This window comes from Pyrgilauda ruficollis, unplaced genomic scaffold (genome assembly GCF_017590135.1).
Source record: "Pyrgilauda ruficollis isolate IOZ18807 unplaced genomic scaffold, ASM1759013v1 scaffold34, whole genome shotgun sequence".
Taxonomy (NCBI): Eukaryota; Metazoa; Chordata; class Aves; order Passeriformes; family Passeridae; genus Pyrgilauda; species Pyrgilauda ruficollis.
Window position 1 is genome coordinate 5,995,356 of NW_024524822.1, and position 19,446 is coordinate 6,014,801.

The 19,446-nt window shown below is 48.2% G+C and overlaps 1 protein-coding gene across 3 annotated transcripts in view; it reads left to right on the forward strand.

Moving 5' to 3' along the window:
* The window catches only part of USP20 (ubiquitin specific peptidase 20), a 19,894-nt gene extending 872 nt beyond the window's left edge, over positions 1 to 19,022 (forward strand). The window contains exons 2-25 of one of the 3 annotated variants that reach the window (XM_041475078.1): positions 2,906 to 3,016; positions 3,377 to 3,430; positions 4,079 to 4,141; positions 4,269 to 4,400; positions 5,033 to 5,129; positions 5,320 to 5,389; positions 5,966 to 6,079; positions 7,205 to 7,283; positions 8,608 to 9,049; positions 9,966 to 10,103; positions 11,304 to 11,416; positions 11,844 to 12,016; positions 12,477 to 12,571; positions 13,059 to 13,092; positions 13,325 to 13,370; positions 13,650 to 13,830; positions 14,280 to 14,406; positions 14,491 to 14,660; positions 15,271 to 15,352; positions 15,633 to 15,741; positions 16,075 to 16,177; positions 16,425 to 16,496; positions 17,151 to 17,345; positions 17,745 to 19,022. In XM_041475078.1, the coding sequence (XP_041331012.1) occupies positions 2,936 to 3,016; positions 3,377 to 3,430; positions 4,079 to 4,141; positions 4,269 to 4,400; positions 5,033 to 5,129; positions 5,320 to 5,389; positions 5,966 to 6,079; positions 7,205 to 7,283; positions 8,608 to 9,049; positions 9,966 to 10,103; positions 11,304 to 11,416; positions 11,844 to 12,016; positions 12,477 to 12,571; positions 13,059 to 13,092; positions 13,325 to 13,370; positions 13,650 to 13,830; positions 14,280 to 14,406; positions 14,491 to 14,660; positions 15,271 to 15,352; positions 15,633 to 15,741; positions 16,075 to 16,177; positions 16,425 to 16,496; positions 17,151 to 17,311 (2,736 nt within the window). In that variant the 5' untranslated portion in view covers positions 2,906 to 2,935 and the 3' untranslated portion in view covers positions 17,312 to 17,345; positions 17,745 to 19,022. Of the gene's footprint in view, positions 1 to 2,905; positions 3,017 to 3,376; positions 3,431 to 4,078; positions 4,142 to 4,268; positions 4,401 to 5,032; positions 5,130 to 5,319; positions 5,390 to 5,965; positions 6,080 to 7,204; positions 7,284 to 8,607; positions 9,050 to 9,965; positions 10,104 to 11,303; positions 11,417 to 11,843; positions 12,017 to 12,476; positions 12,572 to 13,058; positions 13,093 to 13,324; positions 13,371 to 13,649; positions 13,831 to 14,279; positions 14,407 to 14,490; positions 14,661 to 15,270; positions 15,353 to 15,632; positions 15,742 to 16,074; positions 16,178 to 16,424; positions 16,497 to 17,150 lie in introns of all 3 variants that reach the window. The other 2 variants (XM_041475079.1, XM_041475077.1) reach the window with 2 other exon arrangements.
* Positions 19,023 to 19,446: the final 424 nt, after the last annotated feature.

Sequence of the window (19,446 nt, forward strand, 5' to 3'; positions counted from 1 at the left end):
GGGGCGGCGGGGCCGCGCGGAGGGAGGGCGGGCGGGCGGCCGGGCCGCGCCGGGGATGATGCAGCAGCCGCGGGGGCTCCGGGCCGGTTCCTGCCGTGCCCCGGCCTTGGGGCGGCCCTGCACCCCCAGGGCCTGCTGCGACCCCGGGAGCGGGACCTTGCGGCTGCAGGCTGTTTGTGCTCAGCCCCGCTCGTGCCCGGCAGCTGTAGCGTCTGTCAGGAGGGGACCTGTATTTTGTGGGTCTGCTGCGCTTGAGGAATGACATAGCGGGCAAGGGGGGGTTTCCCGCAGGTGGTTTGTGCCTGAAAGCTAAAGCTCTAGGTGAGTCGTTGTGTTGTGACCTCCCATAATAAGGGTTCAGACCTGCTGTCCTTTGCACAGAAACCTCCTGGTTTTCCCATACTTGATGCAGCTGCGAGCCAGCAGCACCTGCTTTCTGCTTCTGCCTTGTCACTAGGGCAGTTTGGTAAATGTTTCTTTCTTCAGTATCTCAAGTATAAAATGTCTTGGAGCACAACTGCAGATACTTCTTTCTCTTGGTAGGTTATGCAAGACCAGACCTGGTAGTTGTTTTGTAGCTGAACAGTACAAATATTTCTTTTATTTGTGCAGTTTCTCCGAACAATGTCAGCCTGCAAGATCTGAAACTCTTGACAGCTGGCTCTAGCTTTGGTACAAAACCACACAGCTGTTTTAAGAAAAAAAAAAAAAAACAACCAACAAAAACCTAGAAATGTGTTCCTGTGGAAGGCAGAGACGCTGGGTTTGGCAGCAGTTGAAGCGACTGAAAGTAGGTTGCAGTTACGGAGGAATTGTTCTGACATGTTCGTGTGCTGTCCTCCCTCAGTGGTGCTTGAGAAAGACAGGCTGAAGGACTTGTTTTAGGGGAACTTCTTTTCCCATCATGCACAGTACATTTTGACGAGCACAGTTCAGCTCTGTGGCAGTGCTTTTATGAAATTCCTGGTTTCCTGAGCAGAATTAGAGCTGTGTGTGCCAGCTATAGCTCTTAGGCAGAGTCGTGGGAAGGCAGAAGTTGAATATTTCCTTCTGAACAGTCACAAACCTTATTCTGGTGTGTGTGGTCAGGGCTGAGAGGCAAAAATGAGGTTTTCCCTGCACTGTTGAGAAAGGGAAGCGCTGTGTGGAAAGATCAGCACTCAGTGCTGGAGAGTCTAAGACATGGTTTGGATTTTGAGGAGAGGAGCGATCCCGTGGAATGCACTGAAACCATCCACATCCAGAAGACTCTGCTTAACAAAGTCTGCTTCAAAACCAGTTCCCAGTTAGCTTAAGCTGGTGAAGATACGAGGTCTGCAATTAATTTTAAACCAGTATTTTGTTCATTAGATTTTCTGCTGACCATCTGGGAGAGAGATAAGAAATCAAGGATGGTGAAATAGCAAATGTAGCATTGATAATATTTTATTTTTTTTTAAGTTGGACCAGCTGATGCATTTGGGGAAAGGGTTCTGTTTTGGTGAAGGAACTCAGAGCCTGAAATGTCCTAGTTTTATGTGTTAGTCAAAGCTCCTGAGCTCTTGTCATTTGTATTTTAAATCAATATGTGTTACACGGTGCTATATTCCTTCTCTGTGAAGCTGCATGAAATTGCTTTGTTGTTTGTTAAGCTTCTCTTCACAGGTTACTGAGATCCAGGTCAGCACCCCTGTGGTGTTTTCTACCATGCACATATGATTTCTTCTCCCTTTGCTCCTCCCATCAGTTTACTGAGTTCTAAAGAACTGAGAAAACATTGTAAAATTAGCTTTGAGGTTTATCTTCTGTCAAGACAAGGTGCTAGGCAAGCTTTTCCACTCCCAAGATAAGTGTTACTGATATGGCCTACTCGTTTATAATTTTCTTTTCTCCCTCCTGTCAGTGATTCAGAGCAGATAACACTGGGAATTGTTTCAAATGTCCTCAAAATGTGAAAAAAACCAGAGTGTAGCAGCCGTGCGGCTGCTGGAGTCATTAACATCGAGTTCATCAGATTTTTCCACTTCTTTATTGCAATGATGTGGGCTATTCACATCTGCTTCATTTCCAGCCAACTGTAATATTTTGGATCCTTGTCTGTGCTATTAATATCACTTATCTTCTTTTCTACTTTTTTAGCAGCCATGAGCAAGGTTATTTAACTATGCTTAAGAAGCACAAACTCGTTTCATTTTTTTAAAACTGCATGTTCCTGAGACATATTTGAAGTCTTTTACATATCCATGGACCACCATAAAAGTGTTTATTGTGTTCATAAGCTATGAAATCATCTGTTCTTGTGGTGCTTGGATGTAGAGCTGGGTGGAACTGTTGTTTTATACTGACTTCGAGTTATGTGGCTCACACTGTTAAAAATCTGCCCATGAAATGGTAAATTCCTCAGAGACTGGAGCCTGCTTATCAGTGTTACAGTTCATTTAAGTCTATTTCCCTCTTGCCCAGCTTCATTTAGAACTAATCATATTTTTAGTGTTTGATGAAGTGGTGTAACAAGGAAATGTTAGGTTCAGATCAGCACAGTTGGGTGCATGAAGCTCATAGACACCACAGGCTAAGTGCTGGTCATGGGCTGCAGCACCTTTCCCTTTTCATCAGTTTCATGCAAATGAGCTAATTAGATTTGTATCTGTGCAGCTGAAGCTGTGCCTGTGTGCTGAGCACCTCCCAGCATTTCTGAAGGCACATTCCATGATATGGATTATTAGCTTTATTTGTTTCTGTCTCCTCCCCATGGCTTTGCTCCTTCCCTGCAACGCAGACACTCAGCAGTAGGGCCAGACTGTGCCAGATTTGTTTCAATCTCTGAACCTTAAAAATAGCTATGGAACTCTAATGTGCAAAACGTGCCCAGGTATCTTCTTACAATCTGACTTGTGGTGAAAGGAGCCATCCTTTGTTGTCCTAGGAAACCCTCCTCACATGAGTGTTGGTGAAAATGGGGGATACAAGGGACATCTGTCCCCACCTGGATTCCATAGGAGAGGTGACCAGGGATGATCTGCTGCTCAAATCCAAGGTACAGGGTTGTGGCTCTCCGTTCTTTCCCTTTTAGCTGTTGTGTATGGAATTGCATGTTTGCTTTTTGAAGAAAACGCTGCCTATCTCCAGAGAGAAACTCTCCTTCCCCCACTGAGGTACCCACATGTCCCATAAAATCACCCTTTGTGACCCCACAAATTTCTCTTAGTCATTTTATCCTGCTTGTGTGTGTCACTTAGCTAAAGTGGTGCAGCTGTGTCTTTGATTGGAAGTGTGGTGAAAGGCATGAAATACTATGAGCTGAAGGTTGGTTGTTTTGTAGAGAAATTTCTCACTCTTTAAGGACTTGGTTACTTAAAAACCAAACAACAAACCTTCTTTTATCATCAATATGCAGGGAACTTGCCAGTCTTGTGGAGCTGTGGGACCAAACCTCTGGGCTTGTCTTCAGGTAAAAATGGCTTGTTGGTGTGCATGATGTAGTGGGGCTGAAAAAAGAGTGGGGAGCAAAGGAGGGGATCACAATAGAACCATACTCTGATTTTTTAATGGATTCCAAGAAGGAGACTCTCCAGGTGAAAGGGTAACACTGTCACAATGTGACAAGATGTAACAGTTCACTCCCTGTAGGGGGTTGTCCTTGCTATTCCCAGTAGGAACTAATAATTCCCCGGTGATGGTTGTTGGCTGGGTGTTGCCTCTGCTGGCACCTGTGGAAGGGCTGCAGGGTGACACCTTGGAAGTGAGGAGGGAGGGAATCCATGGGACATTGGGGAGGCAGGGACTGTTTATTTTTACACTGGAATGTCAAAGCTTGGGCTTGGGGCTGCTCAGATGAGATCCCTGTTGGAGCAATGGCCTTGGAACAGAGACTTTGCCTGGGTGCAAAGCTGGTTCCAGGTTTTCTTTCTTAAATCACTTCTAAATTTTCATCAATTCTAAATTCCCATCTTGTTTTGGGCCCTGAATAAAAATCAGGTTAGAAAATTGGGAAGATAATTCTGAAGTTGCTGCTGCTGCTGGGACTGGAGTTACAGACTGTTTTCTAAAGAGTCTAACATCGTGTGCCCATTGTGTTTTTGCTCTTTCCCCTCTCTAGATTGGTTGTCCTTATGTTGGTTGTGGGGAGTCCTTTGCTGACCACAGCACACTTCATGCACAGGTGAGCTTTTCTCTGTTCCCCACATTTAAACAGAATTGAATTTTCCCTGTTCCATGTCCTGCTAGTCCTGTGCTCCAGCCCAGGCCAGCTGCCAGAGGAGATGTGTTGTTTCATGTTCCATTTCCAGGCCAAGAAGCACAACCTGACGGTGAACCTGACCACGTTCCGTGTGTGGTGCTATGCCTGTGAGAGGGAGGTGTTCCTGGAGCAGCGCCTGGCAGCTCAGCCACCCTCAGCCCCCAGCAAGTTCCCTGAGCAGGTGGGTCTGTGGCACACAGGGCAGGGCTGGGAGCTTGGCAAGCTTTTGTTTGCCTGGTGTAAAATTAGCCATGTGATTCCTGCCGTGGTGTGGTGTTTGCTGTGATGGGGATACCTTCACTGACAGTGGCTGCCTGTAGCCAGGGGACCGCTAGCCCTGACTTACAGGGTGTCCCAGCAAAAAGACAAATGAGTTAGGGCTGGGAACTAGATGAGCTTTGTGGTCCCTTCCAACCCAAGCCATTTATGATGCTATGATTCTATGACTTGAATATCCATTCTGACTTTATTTTTAACCTTTCCAGTGGGGTATCTGCATGTGAGAATAACCTGTCACGTTTTCATTTCCAATGCATGGCCCATGGAAATTTCAGCTGTCAGACCAGGAACACAATGTACTTGTGACTCTGCTGCTCATTCCTGATGTTTCTTATCACGTGTGCTGGAAGCAGTAATGGCACTATTTCCACTCCCTGCTGCCTCAGTGAGAAGGGTAGACAGTGCAACCTGTTCTTCCTTCTCCTTCTACTTTTCTTGGAGGCTGGCTTGATTTATATGTAAGATAATATCTCTCTCAGCTCATCTTTCAAAGCAGGCCTGTGACTGATGCTTATTTCTCTGTCTTTAATCCAGGATTCTCCTTTGCCTGCTCACCCTCTGAAAGCTGTTCCGATTGCAGTGGCTGATGAAGGTGAATCTGAATCAGAAGATGATGATTTGAAACCAAGAGGTAACTTTGCATTGAGTTGATGAAAGGGCTGGCAGGGCAACTCTGCAGTCTGTAGGACCTGCACTGAGAGGGTTCCTGGCAGCAGAATGTGGAGACTGCCTAGAAAGGGCTGGATTCCCTCTCCTTGGGGAGGAATATAGAAAGCAGCACATCTTGAAAGTGATTCATCCCTCTCTTGTTTGTGCTTTAGGCCTTACTGGAATGAAAAATCTTGGGAACTCCTGCTACATGAATGCAGCACTTCAGGCTCTCTCAAACTGGTAGGCATTAGGGCTTTCAGTGTTGTCTTAACTGACTTCACTAAATACCAAAAGTGTCACCTCTGATTTGAAACCTTCATGAGTCTTGCAAAGAGAGATTAGCCAGGCTGGGGACAGAAAAAATAGTGGTTTTTTAGGGCAACAGAAGTGTTACAGTAGGAAATTGAGGGACCAGCCAGCTTGTGGCTATGTACAAGACTCATGTTTGGATGAATGCTTGAAGTAAAACTTCATCATTTCTGTTGCAATAGAAATTATTTATCCCAGAGAAAGCCATGCCACATCTCTTTATTCTCCCCACTGATATCACTCTAATCTATATGCTAAAACTCTCTAGCCATCCTGCTGAAACTCAATTCCAGGATATTTTCTGTACTGAGAGCAGGTTCAGATCAGTCTTTTTCATTTGATCCAAGTGAGGAGTCACATCTGCATCTGGAATCACTTCTTCCCTTGGTTTAAAATCAGTGCCTTAAGCATGCTTTTGATAAGACCTGCATGAAGTTTTGTTAAATAAATAGAAGCAGAGGAGAAATTTCTGTGGGCTGAACTCTTCTCTTTTTCCTTCTCTTGTAGCCCACCTCTCACACAGTTTTTCCTGGAATGTGGTGGACTGGTCCGTACGGATAAGAAACCTGCCCTGTGCAAAAGTTACCAGAAGTTGGTGTCTGAGGTTTGGCACAAGAAACGGTGCGTGGTGACCCCTGACCTACCCTGGCCAGGTTTCAGAGGTGTGTTAGTTCTGAGGTCTGGCATCAGCAGGGAGGAAATCTGATCCTCAGGGAGAAGTGCATTGTCTGAGGCAGTGATTAACCCCCTGTGTGGATGGGGATGTGAGGGTTCCCTGAGATCCAGGAGGTCCCATGTCCTGCTGCTGGTGATGAAATGGGCACAATGATGTCAGTGAAAAGAATTCATTCTTAATATTACAAGTTTTAAAAGGAAGAGTTTTTTTTTAAAAATATTGTTCCCCTGTTGGCAATGAAGAAAAAAATGATGGAGTAAGGGAATGCTTGGGGCCATATCCAAGTGTTTTATATGGACTTCAGTGGCCAGCACTTAATTGCACTGCTTTGATTAGCAGAGGAATTGATGATTTGGATGGAAAAAGTGATTCAGAGATTTTTATCGAATAGAGTGGAAAATGCAGGTGACATTTTGGGAATTGTTTGCTATTGATTCAAATTCTGGACCAGTTCAAAGAACAGTGCAAAATTATGTAGCTCTGTTTAAATCTGAAGATTTATTGCACTCTGTGCAATAAATTAAACCCCATCAAAACAGGAATTTAAATGGCATTGCATGTTTGCCTCAAGTTCATTATTAACAAGGAATAAGTAAGATATGGAACAAGGTGAACTGTGTCTTTGTGAAGGAGGAGGCTGCAGGCTTTGAAGCAATATCATGTCATTTTAACATTGATTGAATTTATCTCATCTACTGGGTGGTCAGCCTGCCCAGATTTTGAGACAAACATGGTGCTGGAAAATCAAACAAAGTAACTAATTGCTAAACTCTGCTCAGGAAGGAATCTCTTCCCACACTCAAAGTGTGACAGAGCTGTAAGTGAAATGTGTTTTGGGGAAGGGTCTCTCTGGAAAGACAGACTGAAATGACTGCAAGGTGTTTCTGTCTCTTGGTGTGTTTGTCACCCAGCTCATGCAGAAATTTCTGCCCAGGCTTTGCAGGTGCATAATTATCTTTTGGCCTCCTTAACTACACACCACACCCTCTGTTATGGCCTGTTAGACAAACTGGCTCCAGGCCCAATAAGCAAACTGACTCTTTCTTTTTTCTTTTTCCATGTCTAAACAGCCCGAGTTATGTTGTTCCAAGCAGTCTGTCCCATGGAATCAAGCTTGTCAATCCCATGTTCCGAGGCTATGCACAGCAGGTGGGCCTGAAAAAACCCATGCCATTATTCCAAAGACAGAGGGAATTAATTCTTGCAGTGCTGGTGCTTGTGTTTAGAAGGAGGAGCTTGAGCTCAGGGGTCATGGCCTGTCTGTGTGAATATCAGTGATCTGATGGAGCATTTGGGTGGGATTTGGGAGACCTGGGTTCTTTTCCAGGCTTGCCTCTGGCTTGTTGGTACCAAATCAGTTCATTTCCTCATGTCAGCTTGCTCACCTCTGAAACGATGGTGGTCAAATCCTTTATAAACAGCTTTGAGATCTATTGATATCTGCTCTATAGGAGTTTGGTATTATTTATTCATGTCAGAGCTGAGGAACCTGGATAAGTCTGTACTAAAAATTCAAAGATATGAATGTTCTATTTTCTTTTTCTGGGGAATTACAGCAAAACTAAGTCTTATTTAAAGGTAGTATCCTTTTTTTTCTTTTGAAGTCTTTATCAGCGTAGCTCTTCTGTTTGTTCTTTATGACAAAATGTAAACAACAAACTATGATTAGAAAATTTACTAGAGAAGTGACAGAGCATCAAAACTGTAATAGTGACAAGAAATCAAAACAAAGAATAAAAATAATGATTAATGAAAGAACTTCTGTATTTGTCTTTGATGTGAAATACGTTGGATTGGAAAACTCTGATCTGAAGAGATAAATTTGAAAGGTAGGCAGGGCAGGCTTAAAGCCAAACTTCATAAAACAACTGAAAGGTCGTAATTAACTTTCTGCAGTTGTCAAAATACCAGCTTGCTTTCCAGCAGCTCCTTTGAAGCCAATGTATCAGCTCTTTTACCATGTATTATGAATGTAGGAGCTTGCAGCTAGACTATATAGCTTTGAGTTTCTGGTTCCTCTCCCTGTTTATTAAAGATTTTAATCTGCCCTCTCTAAGAGGTGGCTTGCCATGAGCAGCAGTCAGTGTTCCTAAGATGTGTTTGTGGGAAGGAGTCTGTTCTCCAGGGCCTGCTGTTTTCATCAGGTTTCTCCTTGCTTTTTCCCTGTTATCTGTGGCAAACCCCTGATAAATGCGCTCCTGGTTTGCCTTCTACAGCTGCTCTCTGTCCTTTCAGTCTTTCAGCTGAAGATATCCAGATAAAAAATTGGGCCTTTAATTATGTAGGAGTTAAAGCATTTGTGTAACAGACAGGCCCTTTGGTGCATGGTCCTGCTTCAGCTGGGTCTGTGTGCTGCAGAGCAGGCTCACCTTTGTGGGCACTCTTGGAATCAGCTGTCAGTGGAGCCATCTCCTCTTTTGCCTCTCTCATTTGTGTTTCTGGCTGGATGCTGACATGGAATCTTGGTTTTCAGGACACGCAGGAGTTCCTGCGATGCCTGATGGATCAGCTGCATGAAGAACTGAAGGAACCCGTGGTTGCAGAGACCAGGGACTTGGACACCAGCGACCAGGAGGACAAGCGGGAGGGCGACCGAAGCCCTTCAGAGGACGAGTTCCTCTCCTGTGACTCCAGCAGTGACAGGGGTGAAGGAGAGGGCCAGAGTCGGACCTCAGGGAGCATGGGCAGCAGCTCCCTGGCAGAGACAGAGCTGCTGATCCAGGATGAAGCAGGGAGAGGGATCTCAGAGAAAGAGAGGATGAAGGACAGAAAGTTCTCCTACGGCCATCGGCGCAGCAACTCAGAGCAGGTGGATGAGGACGCAGATGTTGATACTACGATGATGCCAGTCGATGGCAGAGCCTCACCTGAGGTGCTGCCAGCTCCCTGTCCTGCCAGCCCATGTAGGACACCAGGTATACTCCTCTTTCAGTTGGGATGTTTCCAGAAGATGTGTTACCATCCTCCACAGGCAGTGTGGTCTAGTGCAGTGGCAAACATATAGGGTCTGTGTGCTGCAGAGCAGGCTCACCTGCAAAACACATTGTTCCTTCTCTCTGTTTCAAAAGATTTGGCATCCAAGGTTTTCCTCAGTCCCTGCCTTTGTGCACAATTGCTTCTGTAAGGAAGTGTACTTGGTGAGCCAGAGAGGTGCTTAGCTAGGCTGTGAGCTGAGTAAAGGCACAGCAGTGAGAGCTGCCTCTGCCAAGCCTGCACTGTATTGATGCCTTTTAAGAAAAAAGGTTTGGTATGTGTACATGTCTTTATTTGATACACTGGCCTGGGGAAATACTAGCTGTGGAAAAGGCATGGCAGAAGGTATTTGCTAATGTTGGACTGTGGACTTTGGGGAGAGAAAAGGGGAGAGGCACAGTTTGAGCATCTCTGTGTCTCAGGAAAAAGAAAAGAGCAGCAGTGTGGAGTCACCTCAAGCTGAACATATCCGATCTTTCAACGCTTCTTTATGTAAGAGTCTTACTCTGCCAGCTGGCACTGAAGGCAGCAATGCTGTCTGTGTGGTTTAGGGCTACAGGAGCAAGCTGCAAAATCTAATTAGTCATAAGTGTGAAAAAATGGCAGGTTGTTTTCTGGGTTTTTTTAGTATGTAATTATTAGCTGTTAGGTACAGCTCCGTATGCACTGTATCCTGTGACTGAGGGAGCTGTGTGTGCCAGCCTGTGCAAGAAGGACAGTTAATGGACACTGAACTGTGCCTTTGAGAGCGATTCTGTGCTGGAACACAGAGCTAGGCTGACACAGATTGCAGTGGAGTTACCTTTCATAGCTGGGATTTTCACCAGTGCCCTTTTCCCTCCCCATTTTCCCAAACAGAACCTGACAATGACGCCTATGTGCGCTGCTCGTCGCGCCCTTGCAGTCCAGTCCATCATGAAATGCACTCCAAGCTCTCCAGCAGTCCTCCCCGCTCCAGTCCTGCCAGGCTTGGACCTTCCTACATACTCAAGAAAGGTAGTGCAAAGAGGGATTGCTGGGAGGCACAGGGGGGAGCATGTAGAGGAGGGGGAAGAAGGAATCCATCATGATTCTTGATTAACAGATGTAAGAAGTGCTGGTTCCCCTGGACATCAATGTGTTCTAGAATAGAATTTGGCAAAGACTACAGTAAACCTGCAGATAAAGTCAAGCTCCGGGCACAGTGATGTTCTAGTGTGTTCTTATACTGGAGCCTGAAATGATCTATGTCTGCATCTGTGTGCTGTGTTTGCCATTAATAAAATGGCTCTCAAGTCCCAGGCACAAGCTCTGTCCCTTTAGGGGAGTGTGGAAGTATATAAACATTTGTCTGCCAGACTTGAATTTCATGGCATGTGGGCCAGAGAATGTAAGATGCTGTTACTGACAGAGCTTCCTGCCTCTTGGACATCTTGGGCAGGCAGGAATGGAATTAGGGCTGCAGATGTCCCTGCAGTGCTGGGAGCACTGTCAGGCTGCAGAATGGAGCCTGGCTTGTGTTGTTATCAAACTGGTCCCTTCATCCCAGAGCAAATTGCAAATCAAAATCCCTCAGTGCTGCACAGTCTGCAAACACAATGGCTTATGCTTGTAGCACTGTCCCTGCAGCTGCTGCATGAGGACATTCTTTCTTCAGCCCCTTGGCTGAGGTCAGCACAGCTGCAGATGTTCTGGCTGCATGAACACCACTCTGTCTGCCTGCACGTGTGTGTGAGGATGGGGTTTGTTGTTAAACAAAACTTGCATTTGGCCAGTCCCTGCTGTGGAAAGTCCTCTGCAGTGCAAGACACTTGGGGAACACGTGGTAAATGTCAGAGGGGGAAAAAACCACAAAGCACAGAGGCAGGTGAGGGGGAGAGGAAGTGAAATGCAAAGCTTGGAGCAAAGTGTCACAAGACCTCAGAAAACCAGGGACTGTCTGTGGCAGGGCTGGGCTTCTAAACATGTAAAAGGCTGGAAACAGGAGTTCCAGTACAACAGTTTCTGTCTCCTGAGAGCCAGCTGGTGTTGGTTCAGTTGGCTTCCTCTCCCCCATACCACACACAGCAGCAGAGTGCTCTGTGTCTCTTCACAACTTGCCTCACCATGTCCCTGGGATGGGGTCTGAACATCAGGGCAATGCTTGTCCTGTGTTCTTATGTGGTTGTGTGACTCTGTGGAGACCCGAGACTGAGAGGGCCATTCCTTGTTTTCCAGCCCAGATGCAGGCTTCTGGGAAAAAGAAGAAAGAGCTCCGTTACCGCAGTGTGATTTCCGACATCTTCGACGGCTCCATCCTCAGCCTGGTGCAGTGCCTCACCTGTGACAGAGTGAGTGTCCTGGGCCCTCCCAGTCACCAGCACGGGCTTTGTGCTTGTAGATCTCTTCCTAGAGAATGGTGCTGCTCTTTCCAAGCCCTGTGGGATGCAGCTCATGTGGCCATAGGTGATGGCAGGGGAGGTGTGAGAATCTGCCATGCCAAGGAGATGTGTTTCTGTGTTTGCTGATCTGTGTTACTGAGTTGACCCGGCAGTGTTACATTCACATTAGAAAACTGAGTCCAGTGCTACAAAACCCATGACAGAAGTCAGTGCTGACAGCAGGGAAGAATAATTAGCCACAGGGAGTTGCTCCTGCTGCCAGCTCAGGTTTCTAGCCTAGGCTAAATCCAAGCAGTGATAAAAGGTGATGAAGGTCAGGTGCCAGCTCCATTACACACATGGGAAACCCTGAGCTGTTCTTCTTGGATATTTCCAGGTTTCTACAACAGTGGAGACGTTCCAGGACCTGTCACTCCCAATCCCAGGGAAAGAGGACTTGGCCAAGCTTCACTCTGCCATCTACCAAAATGTGCCAGCCAAGACAGGAGCGTGTGGGGACAACTATGCCTCACAAGGCTGGATTGCTTTCATCATGGAGTATATCCGGAGGTGTGTTCCCTTTGCAGCACCTCTGTTCTCTGGGATTTGCCCTGCAGTGCTGGAAGGCAGCTGTCCCTCACCAGTGCTGTAAACACTGGGATGTCAGCTGGAACCTTTCCTTAGAGGACAGTGTGTGGTACCTCACAAGGCTTTGAGCCTTTTCATGGGGACCAGTTGTTAGTGCTCCTCTAGATCTGTCACACACCGTGAGAGCTCTTGTGCAGCTGATCACCCTTCATTGCTGCCTCAGACTTGCCTCCAGAGCAAATTAATTCCTGGTGTAGTTTTCCAAATCATTTCCAGTTTGAGTAGGAACATCAGCTGAGAGCAGCTGTGTTTTCCCTGCTCCTCTGGGATGTGGGATGAGCATAGGACCTACAGCTAGAAGGAAATTTATCATCCACTTGGGGTTTTGTGCCAAAGCATTCAGCTATTTTATTTATATCTCTTAATCCCTTCTCCTCTGCAGATTTGTGGTGTCCTGTATCCCTAGCTGGTTTTGGGGTCCTGTGGTGACACTGGAGGATTGCCTTGCTGCCTTTTTTGCAGCAGATGAGTTGAAGGGTGAGTTTTTTCAGTGGGGTCTGACAGCATGGAGGAGCATTCCATATGCATTTTGAAGGCAGATTAAATCTCCTAGAAATCCTGCCTTGGTCAGGATTGCAGCATGATGCAGTGTCATTAGAGACTGGCAGTGCCAAAAGTTGGCAGCTCAGCATCTCTGAGCAGGAGGGAACTTTTCTACCTGCTCAGGGGTGGGAAATCTGGGTGAGAGTGTCCTCAGAGAGGAGCAGGCAGAGCTGTGGGTTGGCTGAGTGCTGTGGCTCCTCAGTTTCTTCACTTTCTTGGTTTCTTCACTTTCTCATCCTTCCTGCTAATTGGCTGCATCCCTTTCTTGCCTACACTTATTGAGAGGACTTGTTTTGATCTCTTCTCATCCCTGGCCTGCCCAAAAGGCTCTTAATCTGCTTTCTCTGCACTGTGGTAAGGTAGCTGTGTCAACCTTGTATGCTCTGAGCAGCTGCATAATGGCTCTCTTCTCTCTCTGCAGGGGACAACATGTACAGCTGTGAACGGTGTAAGAAGTAAGTTTGCATTATCTGTTTTCTGTTGCATGTCTGGAGTTTTATTTCTGGAATTTCATTTCTCTGTACTGCTGTCACATATTTTGCTGTGACCTCTGCCTGGACAATCTGCTGGAATTCAGGATTTGTCTTGGATCCCGAAGTGAGCAAGACTCAGCTTGGATCCTGAGCAAGACTCAGCTATGCCTTTGCTGTAGAGAGTCCTCACAGCTCGTTTCTTTTCCTCCCTCAGGCTGCGGAATGGAGTAAAGTACTGCAAAGTCCTCCGGCTGCCAGAGGTGGGTAAAAGCACCTTGTTTCCTAATTCTCTTCTAGCAGCCACTGAGGAGGTCAGGAGGCCAGAGGTAGAATAAAACCAGCAAGTTTTTTGGTGGCAAAAAAATCTAATCTGTATTTAGATCAGAAGAGACTTTCTCAGTCTAAGCTGATGAGCCAGCAGGATTCATGAGAAACAGGCAAAGAACTCCTGCAAAGATCAGACACACAGAAATGTGCTGTGCTCCCAGAGCTCTGATGGCAAAACTGCCCTTTGGTGTCCCCTGTCCTTGGTCTTTTAGATCCTTTGCATCCACTTGAAGCGGTTCAGGCACGAGGTGATGTATTCCTTCAAGATCAACAGCCACGTCTCCTTCCCCTTGGAGGGGCTGGACCTGCGACCCTTCCTGGCCAAGGAGTGTGTGTCCCAGATCACCACCTACGACCTCCTGTCAGTCATCTGTCACCACGGCACAGCTGGCAGTAAGTCCCTCCCTGGAAGAGGAGCAGGATGGGAGGAGTGGGAGTGAGGCAGGAGTGTGGTCAGGAGCAGCCAACACCTCTTCTGGGCTGAAGGGCTGAAGCATGAGACCCCTCCGTTCTCAGCGTGAGCAGCCTCTGCCCTTTGGAAAGTGAACTGAGCAGCTTCTGACAGATCTCCTGCAGCTCTTTCAGCCTCCCCACGGGCTTGGCTCAAACCCTTTCCCACTGTTCAGTCTTGCTGAGAGGCTCTTCCAAGGAAGGCAAATCAGGGTGACAGTGCCAGGCTCTGCTGCTCCAGCAAAGCTTGCCTGAACAGGAATTATCCCTTTTTTTTCGTCTCTCTCTCTGTTCTGTGCCAGCAGCTAATCCTGTTTGTGCTGCTGACATTATCCCAGGCCTGCCTTCTGTCTGCACTGCAGATCCCAGCAGTGCTGTGCTTTCTGTTCCAGGTGGCCACTACATTGCCTACTGCCAGAACGTGATCAATGGCCAGTGGTACGAGTTCGATGACCAGTACGTCACCGAGGTCCACGAGACCGTGGTGCAGAATGCAGAAGCCTATGTGCTGTTCTACAGGTGAGCTGTGCCCTCAGCCCCTTCCTGGGTACAGAACACCTGCAAATGCATTTCCCAAATGGAATTCTCCTTCCCCTGCTCCAGGAAAAGCAGTGAGGAGGCTGTGAGAGAGCGTCAGAAGGTCGTGTCCCTGGCCAGCATGAAGGAGCACAGTTTGCTCCAGTTCTACATCTCTCGAGAGTGGCTCAATAAATTCAACACCTTTGCTGAGCCTGGGCCCATCACCAACCACACCTTTCTGTGCTCCCATGGAGGTAAGGCTGCTGGACATGGGAGCAGCACCTCTGCTGCTTCTTGGGGCATTAACAAATACAGGAAAAAGCTCCAGCTGCCATCCTGATACGGGAAAGCTGCAGTGGGATCCTCTTTGGCAGAAACTCCAGCCTGCTCAGGGAGGCATGAGACAATTACCCATTGTGCTGCTGGTTGGAGGCCTGGGGGGATGTTTAGAGCTGGGAAACAACAGTTTTCAGTTCTCTGTGTTTAAAAACAAACCTGTAGAAAGCAGATAGGGCAGGGTTTATCTGTGTTACCCTGTCAGCAGGGCTGGCCCCCGGGGTTTGTTTGGAGAAGGGAGCTGATTGCACATCTGACTCTGCTGCTGTTTCATCAGCCATGCTGGGGAGCACTCAGTGTTTGTAAATCTCTCTTCTAAATTGGAAATGAAGCACTTGATTAGAAATTAGGGCTGTGGATTGAGATACCTCTGCAGTTAATGAACTTCTGACTGTCTTCCATTAGCAAAGGATGCAGATTTTGGAATCAGAGTTCTCAGAAAGGAAAATCTGCCTTCTTATCTGTGTCTGTTGTACACAGCAGTAATGAGATCCCTGATTAACTCTTCCACTTGTCTTTCCTCCACAGGGATCCCTCCTAATAAATACCATTACATTGATGACCTCGTCGTGATTCTGCCCCAAAACGTGTGGGAATATCTCTACAACAGGTGAATATGGCCATTCCATTCTTTCTCCCAGTATTTGTAGAGTGTCCTGATCTAAGCCAGGATGAGCTGTATCAGTGCATGTCCCAAAAGGACAGCAAGAGATAAGCCAGAAGAGCAAAAGTGTGGCTGAGTGAAGGCAGCTCTGTGCCCTCAGCTGCAGATGCACCTCCCTCACCAGTGTCTGGAGTAGTATAAAAAAATCCCTGTCTGTAGGATGCAGGGCTGGGAAGAGTTTCCACTCTGCTGCAGTTCTCCAGTGCCCTCCCTCTCCCTGTGGCAGGTTTGGGGGTGGCCCTGCTGTGAACCATCTGTACGTGTGCTCCATTTGCCAAGTGGAGATCGAAGCCCTCGCCAAGCGCAGGAGGATCGAAATCGACACCTTCATCAAGGTTGGCATGGGAGGCATCTGGGAGCAAGGCAAAGGGCAGGGGTGGAAAGGCAGAGCTGGAAAACTGCCTGTTTTCCAGAATGTGATCTACAGCACAGCCAGGAGATGGGTCTGGGGGTTCCTCAGTGCAGAGGGGCAGCTGGGGCATGGCAATGCTGTGCAGACAGAAAGTGTGAGACCATCCTGTCTCTGGTGGGCAGGAACAGGGTGTGAGGAAGGAATTCCATGGGGTTCTTCTGGAGAATGGCAAGGCTGCCTTACAGTTAATGGAAGGGCTCTCCAAGATCTCAGGAGTGGCTGAGTCCTTTCTGTTTCTCTGTTGCTGCTCTCCCAGCTGAACAAGGCTTTCCAGGCAGAGGAGTCTCCAAGTGTCATCTACTGTATCAGCATGCAGTGGTTCCGGGAGTGGGAGGCCTTTGTCAAGGGCAAGGATAATGGTAAGGATCAGACACTGGGGCTCTCTCAGGGGGACAGGGGGAATGGAAACGAGTCCATCTGCTGGGCCTTGGCTGAGCACTGCCCCTGGCTGGGGTGACAAAGCTGGCCAGGGCTCAGGCACCAGCCACTGGGGCTGCCTGCAGATCCCCAGGGCAGGGCAAAAATGACCAAGAGAAGTTAGGAAAGCATCTGAATCTGGAGGCAGCAAGGAAATCGGATGTTTTTGACACGTTTGTTCTCCTACAGAGCCCCCTGGGCCAATTGACAACACCAAGATTGCCCTCACGAAACCAGGTGGCCACGTGCAAGTCAAGCAGGGTAAGGCTGGTGCTCGCTGCCTGTGGTGCTCCTGAAAGGTAAAGGAGACTGTTCCACTGGATCTGGCTGTGCATAATGAAGGCACAGAGCAAGAGGTGTTGCAGAGGATGACAGTTCTCTACCCCAGCCCCTGCCCTGAGTGAGCCAGTTCTCCAGTGGCAGCTCCTGTGTGACCAGATTGCTGCTGTGACTGGTTCTGCAGACCCCCAGCTGCTGCCTTGTGCTCCCCAGGCCCCTTCCACCATTCCCCTTTGTGCTGGAGCTTTGATCTTGTGTTGCTTTTGATGTGGTCTTCACTCAGCATCTGTTGTGGTCCAGTTCCCAAAGTTAAAACAGCCTCAGGTTGTGCCTGGCAAGGTTTAGATTGGATATTAGGAAGAATTTCTATATGGAAAAGGCTGTCAGGGTTTGGAAGAGGCCACCTCTGGAGGGATTTAAAAGATGTGTAGATGTGGTGCTTGTGGACATGGATTAATGGAGAACACACTGGTGCTTCCAGCAGGAGGTGGCACTGCAGGGGCTTTGTGGAGGGACCACGGGTGTCTCCTCCTCCTGGGATGGGCCTTTGGGGGGAGGTGTTTGAGGGGAAATCCTGGCTGTGGTGCCCTGACCTTTCCCTTGTGCTGCATCCGGTGACCGCTGTTTTCCTTCCAGGTGCTGACTACGGGCAGATCTCCGAGGAGACCTGGGTTTATTTAAGCACCCTGTACGGAGGGGGCCCCGAGATTGCCATCAGGCAGAACGTGGCCCAGGTGCAGGAACTGGAAAACCTCCACGGGGAGCAGAAGATTGAAGCAGAGACACGAGCAGTGTGATCTGAGCAGATGGGGCAGGGCAGGGACGGCACAGGTACCTCTGTGGGGGACGGGAGGCTGGGAGTCCTGAGGGGTCCAAACCCTCCCTTGTCTGGGACTCAAGGTGTGCAGCTCCCCCACCACTCCCGGGGCAGGCAGGCTTCCTCCTCCTCCTCCTCCTCCTTTCATGCGGCTCTGAGCACGGGGTGCTGCTGGGAGAGACTGGCACAAAGCTCTGCACCTCACCTCTGGCTGAAGCCGTGGTCAGAGGCTGCAGCCACAGCCACAGGGTTGTTCTGACCTGAGCTCTCTCCCTTTCCTTTGCTTACACCAAACCAGCACTCCCAGCTTGTCCCCAGTGCACTGAGCTCTGCTCCTTTGCAGGTTTTGCTTTTGGCACTTCACTTTTTAATTCAAACATGTAAAGATAATAAGATATTATTTATGTTTCCAGCAGGCAGTGTTGGAACCAGAGAAACCTGGTTTTGAGTCTGAGTAAAGCCACGAGGTCTCCTGTGGTTTTGTGCTGGTGGTGCTGTCACAACTTCCTAGTTTTGCTCTTTATCGAATTCTTGCAAATTCAGTTGCAGTCAACTAAGAAGGTTGGAAAGAAACTATTCCCTTCTCCTTTCACTTCCAAACCCACACCTCCATGGTCCTGCAGAATTTTATTTTCTCCTTGTGTCTGATCTCCTACGTTCAGCACGTTTTTGGACAGCAAAGCTGGAAGGCTCCTCCTTCCCAAAGCCTTCTTCAGGCTGACCCTGCCATGAGCCTGTGTCTGTCTCCCCTGAGCTGGTGAGGAGCTGAGGGGCTGAAGCTCAGGAGGGGCCCCTTTGTTCACACAGAGACCCTCCAGAGGGGTCACCCAGGGCTGGGGAGGGGCCTGGCTGAGCAGGGCCCAGGCTGCTGAAGCAGCTTTTTAGGAAGGAGCTCTTTGTGCAAACCAGCCCCCACCTGTGTGCTGAGGTCATTCCAGATGTCCTTTGTGTGTACAGTGGCTCATGGAATCAATTTGCTCCCAGATCTGCTGCCACCAATGCAGCGGAGACAGGAATGAGGGCAAAAAAGGCCAAACTCCACTTTTCTCAGCAGGGCTATTCTTAAAATGCTTTTTGTTCATCTTGCAGCAAGGCAGAGTTTAATCTTTGCAAGCCTTTGAGTGCAGTTTAAGGGAGGCAGAGCTGCCCCCCAGGGCCTGAGGAGCCCAAGTCTGTTCATGCTGAGGCCACAGCACCAAGTCTGGCTGAGTGGTGCCAGACACTGCAGGGAGCTGGGACCTCCTGAGCTCCTCACAAAAAATGGGAAGAAGGGGGAGGGAGAGAAAGGCTGCTTCTCTACTTAGAGATAGAAGGGGGTAGGACAGGAGAATTTGAGAAAAACGTGGCCTTCATGTTTTTTTTTTTTATTTCTTTTTCTTTTTTTTATCAAGTCAATTATCTATAATTGATTCAGCATGTTAATTTTACAATTCCATTCTTGGGATGCTTGTTTAGACCCAGCCAGAGCCTAGGGGAGGTCAGAGAATGAGCCACTGTTGAGATTCTCATTGTTCCAAGCTGTCTTTATTCCCCAGTGCAGCAGCCCTGGGATCTGCTGCAGAGCTGCAGGGCTGCATGTCTGTGTTGTCTGTGTTCCAGAGGGTGCTGTACAGACTGTAGTGACACTCCTGTGCTTCAGTGTTAGACCTTGTGCTGAAAGTGGTACAATAAATACATGTGCATTCAACAAGGCCTGCCTTGCCTGGTGAGAGGGGCTGACAGCTCCAGGGAGCAGGGTGGGGAAGGAAGAAAAAAAAAATTCCACGTAAAATAAAATCCAAACTTCCTGCTGACAGAGGCTGTGTGGGGACAGATCCTTCTTGGGCAGCAGCAAGAGGAGTCTGAGGCCACCAAACCATGCTGTGCCCATTCAGGGGCAGTCAGACCTCCCTTCACCTTCCATTAACCCCATTGCAGCTGGGAGTGCCTCAGAAAGCCTGGGGGCCTGGATGTGCTACTCACTGTGACAGTGTTATTATCCTGGAAGTAACTTGCAAGGGAAGGAGTTGAAGTTTCATTGAGCTGTTCCAGGATTCTACAAGAGTTTCCTGTCACTGTTTTGTGGCCAAATGTCCCTGCTGGTCCATTCCCCTCCCTTGGTAACAGTCAGCAGCC